The sequence below is a fragment of the Rhinolophus sinicus genome, chromosome 18 (genome assembly GCF_057876585.1).
Source record: "Rhinolophus sinicus isolate RSI-liver-muscle chromosome 18, RSI-T2T, whole genome shotgun sequence".
Taxonomy (NCBI): domain Eukaryota; kingdom Metazoa; phylum Chordata; class Mammalia; order Chiroptera; family Rhinolophidae; genus Rhinolophus; species Rhinolophus sinicus.
The window spans coordinates 112,499,367-112,514,293 of NC_142518.1; the positions used below are offsets into that span (position 1 = coordinate 112,499,367).

General features: G+C 34.7%; 1 protein-coding gene across 2 annotated transcripts in view; it reads right to left on the reverse strand.

Moving 5' to 3' along the window:
- FAAH2 (fatty acid amide hydrolase 2) overlaps positions 1-14,927 on the reverse strand; it is an 84,583-nt gene that overhangs the window by 19,635 nt on the left and 50,021 nt on the right. For both annotated transcript variants that reach the window (XM_019719518.3, XM_074323639.1), the window contains exons 4-5: positions 11,951-12,160; positions 5,711-5,830 (exon numbers count right to left, since the gene is read on the reverse strand). In XM_019719518.3, coding sequence (XP_019575077.1) covers positions 5,711-5,830; positions 11,951-12,160 — 330 coding nt within the window. The remainder of the gene's footprint in view (positions 1-5,710; positions 5,831-11,950; positions 12,161-14,927) is intronic.

The following is a 14,927-nucleotide window of genomic DNA, read 5'->3' on the forward strand; positions in this document are numbered from 1 at the left end:
GTCATGTATATGTCAAGAAACCACAAGTCCAGCACTAGCAGAAGCCAGCCTCAGTTTGCAGCTTAGCCTCTCGCAGACATCACCAAGCCTAGTGCAGGTGGAAGACATCTGCAGATAACTTTGTGGCTCACGCCAGGTAGTCCTGGGCAGGTAATAGGTGGAGGCAGAATTTAGCCTGCAGTGGGGCCCCTCCCAGGAAGCCCAAGGGCCGGCACACCCAGTGACCAGCTTCAGACCATATCAGAGCACCACCAGGACACTTACACAAATGACCTACCAAAAGGGCAGACTGGGAAGGCACCAGAGCTCTGCTAAAGCAAATCCTGCTCTGTAGGATCAAGCTCTGCACCACAGCTCCTCCACTGTAATCACAGCCAGTCCTCACAACCAATCAACCTGAGGGTCAGTCCCTCCCACTGATGTGCCAAAAGCAACCACGACTCAACTACAATAAGAAGGCACATACAACCTACACAAGGGACACACCAGCAGCACCCAACTCAGGTGACCAGGGAGATTGCACCACTGGGTCCCATAGGACACCTCCTACATAAGGTCACTCTACTAAGACCGGGAGGCATAGCAGCCCTACCTAATACAAAGAAATGAACACAGGGACGCAGCCAAAATGAGGAGACAAAGAAACATTTCCCAAATGAAAGAACAAAACAAAGCTCCATAAAAAGAACTAAACAAAATGGAAACAAGTAATCTACCAGATGCAGAGTCAAAACACTGGTTATAAGGATGCTCAACGATCTCAGGGAGCAATTCAAGAAAGAGATAGGAAACATAGAAATGGAGATAGAAAACATAAAAAAGAACGAGTCAGAAATAAAGAATAGAATAACTGAAATGAAGACTACATCAGAGGGAATCAACGTAGATTAGATGAAGCAGAGGATCAAATCAGTGATTTAGAAGATAAAGTAGCAGAAAAAACCAAGCAGAACAGCAAAAAGAATCCCCCCCACCCAAAAAAGTAGAGATTTTAAAGAACCTCTGGGACATAAAGTGTGTCAACATTTGCTTCATAGGGGTACCAGAAGGAGAAGAGAAAGAGCAAGGAATTGAAAACCTATTTGAAGAAATGATGATGAAAACTTCCCTAACCTAAAGAAGGAAATAGACATACAGGCCCAGGAAATGCAGAGGGTTCCAAATAATATGAATCTAAAGAGGTCTACACCAAGACACACCATAATTCAAATGCCAAAGGTTAAAGATAAGAAGAGAATCTCAAAAGTAGCATGAAAAACAGCAGTTAGTTTTCTACAAGGGGGCTCCTATAATACTGTCAGATGACTTCTCTACATCCACTTTGCAGTCCAGAAGGGATTGACACAAAATGTTGGAAATGATGAAACGCAAGGACCTACAACCAAATTTACTCTACCCAGCAAACTATCATTTAGAATTGAAGGACAGATAAAGAGCTTCCCAGATAAGAAAAAGCTAAAAGAGTTCATCACTAACAACCCAGTATTATAAGAAATGTTAAAGGGACTTCTTGAAGAAGAAGAAGGGGAAAAAAGAACATAAAGATGAATAAAGAATGGCAATAACTATGTATCTATCAATGATCACTTCAAATATAAATGGATTAAATGCCCCAATCAAATGACATAGAGTAGGGGTGGCTTGTTAGCTCAGTTGGTTAGAGAGCATGGTGCTGGTAGCACCAAGGTTGCCAGTTTGATCCCCACATGGGCCACTGTGAGCTGTGCCCTCCTTAAAAAAAATAAATAAATAAAAATAAAGACACAGAGTATCTGAATGGATAAGAAAACAAGACCCATACCTATGCTGTCTACAAGTGAACCACTTCAGATCGAAAAACATACAGACTGAAAGGGAAAGGATGGAATAATACAGATCATGCAAATGTAATAGAAAAGAAAGCTGGGGTAACAATACTTACATCAGACAAAATCGATTTTAAAACAATGACATTAATAAGAAACAAAGAAGGGCATTACATAATGACAATGAGATCAATCCAACACGAGGATATAACACCTGTAAACATCTATGCAACCAACATAGGAAAACCTAAATACATAATATAAATATTAACTAACATAAGGAAAGATTGACAGTATTACAAGAAGAGTACAGGAATTTAACACCCAATTTAAATCAATGGATAGATCATCCAAACAAAAAAAATCAGTAAGAAAACTTTGTTCTTAAATGAAAAAGTATTCCACATATTTAATAGATATATACCAAATATTTTACCCCAAAACAGCAGAATACACATTATTTTTAAATGCACATGAAATAGTCTCCAGGATAGATCACACATTAGGCTAGAAAACAAGTCTCAATAAATTTAAGGAGACAGAAAGGCCATCAACCATGTTGTCCCACTACAGTGGTATGAAACTAGAAAATACCTAAAGAAGAAAACTGGGAAAAACACAAACATGTGGAGGCTAAACAACATGTTCTTAAACAATCAATGGGTCCATGAAGAAATCAAAGGAGAATTTAAAAAAAAACATCTCCAACAAATGAAAATTGAACACATTTTTCAAAAATCTATGGGAGGCAGCAAAAGCAGTTTTAAGAAGGAAATTTATACTGATACAGGTGTACCTTGAAAAAAACATGAAAAATCTCAAGTAAACAATGTAAACTGTCACTGAGGGGAACTGGAAAAATAATAAAGATCACAATGGAAATAAATAAAATAGGGACTGAAAAAATGAATAGAAAAGAGCAATGAAATCAAGAGAAGGCATCATGAAAATGTAAACAAAATTGATGACTCTTTAGCAAGACTCATGAAGAAAAAAGAGGGCCCAAATTAAATCAGAAATGAAGGAGAAGTTATAACCAATAAGAAGTACAAAGGATCATAAGAGAATGCTATGAACAATTATAAGCCAACAAATTAGACAAGCTAGAAGAAATGAATAAATTCCTAGAAACATACATCTTCCAAAACTGAATTAAGACAAAACAGAAAATCTGAACAAATTAAAAGTAACATAATTGTATTAGTAATTTTAAAAGTCCCAACTTTTAACCAAAATCCCAGGACCAAAGGGCTTCACAGGAAAATTCTACCAAGCAAGACCAACGTCCCTAATAAACACAGATGCAAAAATCCACAACAAAATATTTGTTTCTCATTTGTTTGTCTTGTTCTTTTGTTGTTTTTGGTTTATATACCACATATCAGTGAAATCATATGGTTCTCTGCTTTTTCTTTTTGACTTATTTCGCTTAGCATTATACTCTCAAGATCCATCCATGCACAACAAAATATTAGCAAAGCAAATTCAACAATAAAATAAAAGGATCATACACCACAATCAAGTGGGATTTATTCCAGGGAGCCAATGATGGTCCTATAGCTACAAAACAATCACCATGATATACCACATAACAAAACATATAATCAAATCATATAATGATCTCAATAGATGCAGAAAAAACTAACAAAATGTAACATCCATTTATGATAAAAACTCTCAACTCAGTGTGCACAGAAGGAACATATCTCAACATAATAAAAGTTATATATGACAAAACACGGTTAATATTATACTCAATGGTAAAAAGCTGAAAGCTTTTGTTCTCAGATCAGGAAAAGACAAGTATGCCCATTCTCACCACTTTTAGTCAACATATTATTAGAAGTCCTAGCCACAGCAATCTGACAAGAAAAATATATAAAAGGCATCCAAATTGGAAAGGAAGAAATAAAACTGTCACTATTTGCTGATAATATAACATTTATATAGAGAAAACCTTAAAGACTCCACCAAAAAAACTATTAGAACTAATAAATGAATTCAGTGAAGTTGCAGGACACAAAATTAATACACAAAAATTGGTTGTGTTTTATATACTAATATATGAAAGATAAATCAAGAAAAAATTCCATTTACAATTGCATCAAAAAACCCCAGAAACCTAAAAATTAATTTAACCACGAACTTGAAAGATCATCAGTGAAAATATTGTAAGTTGATGAAAAAAAACTGAAGTTGACACAAACAAATGCAAGGATATTACATGCTGATGGATTGGAATAATTAATATTGATAAAATATCCATACTACTAGAAGTGATCTACAATCACTTTGCATTTATTCCACACAATTCCATGCAAGATTCCATACAATTCCTATTAAAATAACAATGTTCCTTTTCAAAGAACTTGAAAATTAATTCTAAAATTAATATGGAACTACAAAAGTCCCCAAATATCCAAAGAAATCTTGAAAAAATAATAAAATTGGAGATATCATAGTTCCTGATTTCAAACTATGCTACACAACTATAGTAATCAAAACAATGTGGTGCTGGCAAAAAGCAAAACAAAACAAAAAACAAACCAGACACATAGATCACTGGAAGAGAATAGAAATTCCAGAAATAAACCCAGATGTACTTGGTCAATTAGTCTATGACAAAAGAGGCAAGAATATACAATGGGGAAAAGACATTCTCTTCAATAAATGGGGTTGTGAAAACTGGACAGCTACATGCAAAAAAAATTGGACCACTTTTGTACACCATATACAAAAATAAATTTAAAATGTATTAAGTACCCTCATCTACCATCCCCTCCCTCTTACCCTCTGGTAACCACTAAACTATTGTCTGTGTCTATGAAGTTTTTGTTTCTTCATTTGTAGATGGTATATTACAGAACTGTACACCTGATACCTATGTAACTTTACTAACAATTGTCACCCCAATAAACTTTAATTTAAAAACGTATTAAATACTTAAACATTAGACCAGAAACCATACAATTTACAGAAGAAAACATAGGCAATAAGCTCTACGACATTGGCCCATGTAATATTTTCTTGGCTATGTCTACCCAGGCAAGAACAATAAAAGCAAAAATATACAAGTAGGATTACATAAAACCAAGAAGCTTTTGCAGAGTGATGAAAACCATCAACACAATGACAAGGCAACCCACTGAATGGGAGAAAGTATTTGCAAATGATATATCCAATAAAAGGTTAATATTCAAAATATATGAAGAACTCATACAACTCAATAGCAAAAAACCCCAAACAATCCAATTAAAAAACCAACAGAGGATCTGAATAGACATTTTTCCAAAGAGGATATACAGATGTCAAACAGACACATGAAAAGATGTTCAACATCACTAATCATCAGGGAAATGCGAATCAAAAACACAATCTCACACCTGTAAGATTGGCTATTATAAAAAATAAAACAAATAAGTGTAAGCAAGGAGGTCGAGAAAAGGGAACCCCCCATACACTGCTGGTTGGATTGCAAACTGGTGTAGCCACTATGGAAAACAGTATGAAGAGTCCTCAAAAAACTAAAAATAGAACTTACATATGACCCAGCAATTCCACTACTGGGTATAACAAAACAAAAATAATAATTCGAAAATATATGTACATCCCTTATGTGCAGGTTTAATTAATATTCCTGAATTTTGAATCTGTCATCTGTCAAATGGGCATAATTTCTCCCTGAAAGGGTTACTGTGGGGATTAAATAAAAATTAGTTATGGAGAAAACTTGTACCATGCCTGATGCAGAATTGGTGCTCAATAAACAGTAGCTATTTTATTTAAGAATATTAAGAAATACATAATAACCATGCTTATAGGTAAGATTATCCTGGTAGGGACCAAATTTCTGCATTGCTTGAATCATAAAAGTAGAACCACCCTTATCATCATATTAATATTACCTGGCGAAGGTTTGTGTCCAAATATGCCATTGAAGAATGCAGGCATCCTAATGCTGCCACCAATATCAGAGCCCACACCAATCACTGAGCAGGCAGCCGCCAGGGTACAGCCCTCACCACCTATGGGAAATGCAAAATGTTCCTGTTAAATAAGCAAATTAGGATACTATTTGCATGGAACACGTTTTATCATCGCTCATTTTTAACTTCTCTGTGTTTTTAGATTGAAAGTGAGTCTTTTGTAGATAGCATTTATTTTAATCATGATTTTAATCTATTATACCAATCTATGTCTTTTGATTCAGGAGATTAATCATTTTACATTAGGTGTAATTACTGATAGGGAAGGACTCACTTTTGAATTTTTTGGTTTTTAAATTTTGTGTCTTACAGCTTTCGTCCCTCGTAGCCTTCATTACTGATTTCCTTTGTGTGTAGTTGATTTTTTGTAGTGACCCTATGTTTCTCTCCCTATTCCCTTTTTTGTATGTTCTACAGTTCTTTTCTTTGTAGGGTACCATGGAATTATAAATTATAATTTATATGCTTTGACATCTTACAAACACAATTCTGACTGGAGAGAGATTGTCCCTCCCTTGGATAGTCAGTTCTTAGAGATAGCAAATGGCCTATCCATAAGTGTGCTGTTTATGCAAACTAACCAATCCAGAGCCATACCTCCTCTATCTGGAGGTACCACAGAAGGCATTACTGCTTTACCTCTATTATCTCAGGGCCAGATACAAGGCAACCAGAGACCACTCCTATAGTCCAAAGCCCACTGAAATTATTCAAACTAGCCAATCCTAAACTGGTCACCCTGCCCTGCCTGGCCTTTCCTGCAGAAACCCCAATAAAGACTGTGGCTCAAGCATTCCCCCTGCTACTATCTTTTGACGACTGACCATGCTGATGTCTTTCCCATGTGGTCTTGCATAGTTTGCTGTGCCTCCTGTCTCTAGGACCTGGGAGTATAATATACTTTATTTTCCTGAGCTACTCTTGTGTCTCCTCTTGAGGCTGCACTTGACTGACGATCTCATAAAAGAACACAAAACAACATCCTAAAGTCATAACAAGCTATTATAAATGTATGCCAACTTAACTTCAATTGCATACTAAAACTATGCTTTTTATGCAGCTCTCTCTCTGTCCACTTTTTGTAACTGATTTAACAAATTACATCCATATATACTGTTTATCCACTAACATAGACTTATAACTATTTTTATGATCGTGTCTTTAAATATCCTGTATAAAAAAGTTGATTTTGAAACCAAAATTTCACTAATACTGGTTGTTATATTCACTCACACATTTCCTTTACCAGAGATCTTTATATTCATGTGACTTTGAATTACTCTCTCGTGTCCTTTCATTACAACTTGAAGGATTCTTTATCATTTCTTGTAGGGCATTTCTGGTGGCAATGAACTCCCCCTCAGCTTCTGTTTGTCTTGAGGTATCTTAATTCCTCCCTCATTTCTAACACACAGTTTTTCTGGAGTTGACAGTTATTTTCATTCAACAATTTTAATATATCAACCCACTGCCTCTTTGCCGCCAAAGTATCTGCTGAGAAATCTAATGATTATTTTGTTGAGGATCCCTTCTACAAACCAGTCATTTTTGTCTTGCCACTTTAGTATTTTCCCTTTGTCTTTCAATGGTTTGATTATGTGTCTCAGTGTACATAGACTTATCCTATTTGGAGTTTAATTTTGCATTTGTAGATCTATGTCTTTCCTCAAATATTGGATGTTTTGGGGCCATTATTTCTTCAACTAAAATTTCCCTCACTCCTCTCCCCCCTTTAAGGTATCCCATAATGCATACATTGATCTTCATGCTGATGTCTCAATGTTCCTTAGGCTCTATTCACTTTTCCTCATTCTTATTTTTTTCTTTTTGCTCCTCAGACTTGATCATTTCAAATGACCAGTCTTCAAATTCACTGATTCTCTCATCTGACTGAGTTGCTATTGAACCCCTCTTGTAAATTTTGCAATTAAGTTATATTTTTCAGTTCCAGAATTACTTTTGTTTCCCTTTTAGAATTTTGCATTCTTTTTTAATATTCTCATTTTGTTCATATGTCATTTTCCCAATTTTCTTTAGTTCTTTGCCCATCTTTTGCTTTAGCAATTAGAACACATTTGATAATTCCTTTCAAGTTTTGTCTAGTAAGACCAATGCCTGTATTTCTTCACTGACAGCTTATCTCACTTCATTTTCTTCCTTTGAATGAGCCATGTTTTCCTGTTACTTTTTATTCTTCATGATTTTTGTTGAAATTTTGGCATTTGAGAAAGCATCCACTTCTAGTTTTTGTAGACTTTCTCCATTCTGAGGAAGACCTTCATTAATAAGTAAGTCTTGTTCTGAGCCTTGAGATCAGCCTTGGGGTGAAGGCATGAAGTCTTTTCAGGTCTTCTCTGAGAGTGAGTCTTGCATCTGTGTGTGTGTGTGTGTGTGTGTGTGTGTGTGTGTGTGTGTGCACTTTTTTCAATTCCCCTACATGTAGTACTCTCTTTAAATATCATAGTTTTCCAAACAATCTTATGTTAGCTTTTTCTTGGATCCTTGGATGTTCTATTGTATACCTGTATGTCTAACCTCTTGCCTTGGATGCCTGCAGGTCTGTAGTTACCCTGCAGCTTTAATGAGCCATGCCTGCTCTTTCCTGTACCTTTTCCCATTCTGAGATACAAGGTATGCTTCAGTTTCTCATCAGAGGTTGGAGTTAGGAAAAAAGAGTGTAGCTATTCAGGAAGCCTCCATATAGGTTAGACCATTTCAAATCAGTTCTGCTCTATTCCCTATACTTACATAGAGGAAATGTTGAATGCTTCCTCCCAATCACAAATGTGATTACTTCCACATTGCCAGAGTGTGGTCCAAGGTTGAGTAAAATTACTATGCAATCTACAGCTATGTCGAAAATGGATTGTTTTTGATTGTGCATTCATTGGTGGCTGTAGACCTTTCACTGTTTTCCAGAATTCCTTTAAAATTATGTTAGCCAGTTTGTAGGTTTTTTTTAATGTTTCTATTAAGAAATGAGGACTTGTTTGTCTTGTTCTTTTGGTTTACATACCACATATCAGTGAAATCACATGGTTCTCTGCTTTTTCTGTCTGACTTATTTCGCTCAGCATTACACTCTCAATTGTAACCCCAATAAATTTAAAAAATTTAAAAAATAAATTTAAAAAAAAGAAACGAGGACTTGGAAATAACTACTCTGCTGTCTTGCTGACATCACTGCTCCACAAATTTTGATAAGTTGTATTTCCATTTTCATTTAGTTCTTCTTTCATCTGTTTATTTTTTAAAAGTGTATTGTTCAATAGCCAAGTATTTGAAAATTTTCCATCTATTGTTCTATAGTTGATTTCTAGTTTAATTTTATTTTTGTCTGAGACCATACTTTATATGATTTTTATTATTTTAAATTGGTTAAGGAGTGTTTGTTTAATAGCCTAGAATGTAGTCTATTTGGTGAATGTTCCATGCGATCTTGAGAAGAATGTATATTCTGCAGGTCTTGGGAAAATTTTTTTCTATAGATGTCAAATAGATCCAGCTGATTGATGATGCTGTTCAGTTCAAAAGTGTCCTTACTAATTTTCTGCTTTATGGATCTGTCAATTATTGACAGAAGAGTGTTTAAGACAATAACTGTAATAGGGGATTCATCTATATTTTTTTCCTTAAAGTTCTATCAGTTTTTGTTTCATACACTTTAATGCTCTGTTGTTTCATACACACACATTAAGAATCTTTACGCCTTCTTGAAGAAATGACCCCTTTACCAATATGTAATGTACTGTTTGTTGCTAATAATTTTTCTTTTTCTAAAGTCTTCTTCATCTGAAACTGATAAAGTTACTTCAGGTTTCTTTTTATTAGTGCTAGCATGGTATATTTTTAACAATTTTTAATATGTGTGTCTTTATATTTAATTAATTTATTTTTAGTTTTCTTTAAAAGTTTATTTAGATTATTTTGTTGTTTTTATTATTATTTTAATTAATATTTTATTTTCTTTATGTTTTAATTTGTCAGTGTCTTGTAGTCAACATAGAGTTGAGTCTTTTTTGTTTTTTAATTTTATTTTATTAAATTTATTGGGGTGACAATTGTTAGTAAAATTACATAGATTTCAGGTGCACAATTCTGTATTACATCATCTATAAATCCCATTGTGTGTTCACCACCCAGAGTCAGTTCTCCTTCCATCACCATATATTTGATCCCCTTTACCCTCATCTACCACCAAAACGCATTAGAACTGATGGTCCGGCTAGGTCTTATTTTCGGGGAAACACAGTATTTCAAGATGGCTACTTACCCCCTTCCCCTGCCAGAAGCACAAGGTGATTTTTCTCCTATCTTCCCTGTGATAATCTGGCAGGGCTCCTGGCTATAACATTTATGAATGTGTTGGGGGCCCCTAGATATTTTAACTTCCACACTTTCCCAAACTGAACCTCAAACAATTGTCAATTACAGTTCAAGTTTCCCTTCCCTTGTACTGCTTCTCACAGAGTTTTCCGTTTCTGCCCTTTTCTGGAATGTTCTGATTCTCTGTATCTGCCTGTCTTTATCTTCAATTTTTGAGACAGTGGTTTGCCCTGCGGCATCAATTTTCTGATGTTTCTGAGAAGAATTGCTGATTTTCAGTTTGTTAAGCTTTTTTCCTGTTGTGGGAATGCAATCAGGAACTTCCAAGCTCCTAACATGCCAAACCAGAAACCTAAAGTCACATTTATATTTCTAATTATCACAATGACCTTACAAGGCAGGTTTCTTTATTATGAACATTTTATAAGTTGAGGAAATTTACCCACTGAGTACCTTTATTATGTTACCTAGGTCACATAGCAAAAAAACTGTCAATGTTCTCTTTGGCTTTAGTAACCACAAGATTAAACACTATATTTTACTAACTCACATATACATGCCTTCAGGCCTGACAAAGGCCATGTATTATAAATTCTAGTCTCTAATATACTATCTTACTCATATGTTTTCCTCCTACATCACTTATTGCTCATTCCTAATTTCCTTTGCTGGATATGTCTCCTCTTTTTAACATTCAAATTGATGTGGTACTCTCATGGGCTCCACTTCTTCTCCATCAAAACATACCCCGTGGTTTTTTTTTTTTTTCATCTACTCTTATAAGTTATAGATTACATACTCTACTATGCTTATGATAACTCCTAAATGACTTTAGCCCGGATAATTACTCTGACTTATGCACATTCAATTGGCTACTTGACACCTCCAATGGGTGCCGTATAAACATTTTACACACAACCTGTTCAAAGTGATATTCCCAAGTCATACTGCCTCCATTTGTCCTTCCTCTTCTAGTTTTCTCCATCTGAATGAATGGCTGTACCATTTCTAGAGTCAGAAATCTAGGAGTTATTTTTTATTTTTGTTTTTATATTTACACCCATATTCCCATAACCAATCTATCAGCAAGTCATGTTCCAGTCTACCTTTAAAATCTATCTTGTGTCCCATCTACTTTTCTTCATCTCCACAAACACTAGTTGAAGCCACTATCATTTATCTCCTGGACAACTAAAATAGACTTTTAATTTCTCTATTTGCTTCAGCTTTTGTTGCTCTACATAATCTGATCTGGACAAAACTTTTTAATTTCATTTCTGACTCCTCTCTGTCTTACTCACTACACTGGCTTTCTTTCAGTTCACTGAACACACTAAGCATGCTCCCACCATAGGCTTTTGTACTTTCTGTATTCTCTACCTAGAACATTCACTGTTTGACCCACTGCCCTCACACCCACTAAGTGGTTAGCTGTCTCTGATCCTTTGGATTTCATCATAAATGTCATCTCCTTGGAGAGGATTCCCATGACCATATGTGCTATATTCTTGCATTAGCACAGTTTCTGGTGCAAAGAACAGTTATCAGAGCTCAGTGTCCTTACATTATTGTATCATCTTTGTGTCAAAAAGACATAGGTCTTAAGCTAAACCAACTTCATTAACTTTCTCTCTCTCCTTCCCGTCCCCCACCCAACACAGAAAGGAACCAAGAGTATGAATGTTCATTGTCTACAATGTTCTTCTCAAATCCGTGAGAAATCTTGCAGCTGACTTTACCATAAACACCTAATCAAGATTTTTAAAGAAGTCTGTGCAATAGTATCTGTATACCTTGCTCACAGGGATTTACTAATTGAAACGTCCAACTCACCAGAACTTCCACCTACAATATGCCGCAAATCATATGGGTTGTTGGATCGGCCATAGATCTTGTTACTGGATTCATACCACATGCATAGCTCACTACAGTTGGTTATGCCAAGGGGAATGGCACCAGCTTCCTTCAGTAATGCCACTACAGTGGCATCTGTTTGGGAAATGGTATCACGACGATTCACAAGGCCAGAAGAGTTAGGCATCCCTGTAAAGTCCACAAGAAAAGGAAGTTAAAATGTTATCAAATAAAAATAGGAACAATTTATTGAGTACCTTCAATGAACTATCCCAGCTATTGTAAGTGATTTGATTAGTACTGATAGGTAGTATGACTTATTGGAAAGTACACAGATTTTGGAATCAGAATTGAGTTCAAATCCCATCTCTGTAGTTTACCAACTTTACAAACTGGGAAAATAACTTTCCTGATTCTCAGTTTTTACAGGAATAAATGAAATATTACAAGTAAAGTATCTGAATGTATGTAATAAACAAAAACTATTATTACGGATTCTACCATTCAACAACCTTAACTGCTAAGTACTTTTATTAACCCATCTTAGAGAATAGATTTATATAAATAAAAAGACAGAATCAAGGTCATACAGAAAAACAAGAGAGACTACAAAAGGACCAAGGTATATATGAAAATTTGGTGTAAAATTAAAGTGTCATTTAGATCAGTAAGGAAAGGATGATCTTGTAAAAGTACTAGAAAACTGGTTTTCATATAAAAAATGTATATCATATCATAAACAAAAGTAAAATATAGCTATAATAAACACTGGAAGGTGAAAAACAAAGCATTAAAATATTAGAAGAAAATATATGAAAATATTTTTATAACCTCAGATTTCTGAAATGCTTTATAACTAGGACATAAAAGCAGAAATTGTAAAATATAATATTTATTCATTCAAACTATCACATAATTTTGTTCAACAAAAGAAGTCATAAACAAAGTTAAAAGACCAACAACAAACTGAGAGAAGTTATCTGCACTATAAATATCAAAGACTGAGTATCCAAAAATATATAAAGAAATTCTGTAGCTCTACAACAGAAAGACAAAAACACCAATAAAAAACAAATAAAGAATATTAACAAGATTAAGAATAATTTCAGACAAAGAATCCTGACCCAAATTAAACCAGTAATGAGATGCCATTTTTCACCTATTGTACTGACAAAAAAAAAAAAAATTAGTTGAACAACATTATGTATTGGCAAAAACATAGAGAAATGGAACTGCTCAGATGCATACTTCTAAGAGAATATAAACTGAAAATATGCTATGGTAAGCAATGGCATAATATCTAGTCAAGTAGAAAACGTTTCATATTTTAGGAACCAGGAATCCCAATATTACACATACTGTCATGAAAAACTATCACACATATGTATATTGTTTATAATGGGAAAAAATAGAAACTATCTAAGAAGGATAAAGGAAAATAGATTGTAATTTATTCATAGAATGATAATTATCAGAATAATAAATAAGCTGAAGATACACATACAGATATTGATAATCCCAAACATAATTTTGAGGTTAAAAAAAAACACCACAACACAATATAGAAGATGTACAGCATGCCAAAATTGACGCAAAAATTAAGAGCAGACATGATATTTATTATTTAGTGTTGAATTGATAAGCACATGAAAATATTACGAATACATCTGAAAGATAAAATAACAAATTTAGGATAGTCGTTATTTCTGCTGTTTAGGAGAGGGGGGAGAAAAGAGAAGGCACATGTACGTTGGGATGAGAAACATAAAGTACACAGAAAATTTTTCTGTACTATCTTTCTCTAGTTAAAAAGAAAAATAATTAGCCCACAGGGAAATGCAAATTAAAACCAAAAAGAGACATCATATTATAGCCACTAAGATGGCCATAACAAAAAAAGACAATAATGGGGTGGCCGGATGGCTCAGTTGGTTAGAGCACAAGCTCTGAACAACAGGGTTGGTGGTTCAATTCCCACATGGGCCAGTGAGCTGTGCCCTCCACAACTAGATTGAAGATAACGAGCTGCTGCTGAGCTTCTGGCGGGGTGGCCAGTTGGCTCAGTTGGTTAGAGTGCGAGTTGTTAACAAGAAGGTTGCCGGTTCAATTCCCACATGGGATGGTGGGCTGTGCCCCCTGCAACTAAAGACTGAAAATGGTGACTGGACTTGGAGCTGAGCTGTGCCCTCCACAACTAGATTGAAGGACAACAACTTTGAACTGATAGGCCCTGGAGAAACACACTGTTCCCCAATATCCTCCAATTAAAAAAAAAAGACAATAACAAATGTTGGTAAGGATGTGGAGAAATGGGAACCCTCAAACTCTTTCGGTGGTAATGTAAAATGGTACAGACATTTTCCAAAAATAAATAAATAAATAAATTTGCAGATACTCAAAATGTTAAACATAAAGTTCTTATATAATGAAGCAATTAAACTCTTACATATATAACCATGAAAACTGAAAACATATATTCCCACAAAGGCTTGTACACAAATGTTCGTAGCAGCATTTCTCATAAGATCTAAAATGAGAAAATACCCAGTTTCCATCAAACTGAATGGATGAACAAAATGTCATATAGCTATATAATGCAGTATTATTTAGAAATAAACAGTAATGAAGTACTAATATATGTGATAACATGAATGAACCTAAAATCATCATGATATGTGAAAGGCGTTCTTTCAAAACACCATGTATAATATGATTCCATTTACAGGAAATATCCATAAAAGGCAAATTCATAAAGACAGAAAGTAGTTTATTGATTGCCTGGAGTTGGGGGTGGGGACAGAGAATATGTATAAATGATATGAGCGATTTTATTGAGGAGAAATAAATGTTCTAACACATTATGGTAATGATGCACATCTTATTAAATTTACTAAAAGTCATTGAGGTTTTTTTTAAGTTTATTGGTGTGACAATTGTTAGCAAGGTTACATAGTTT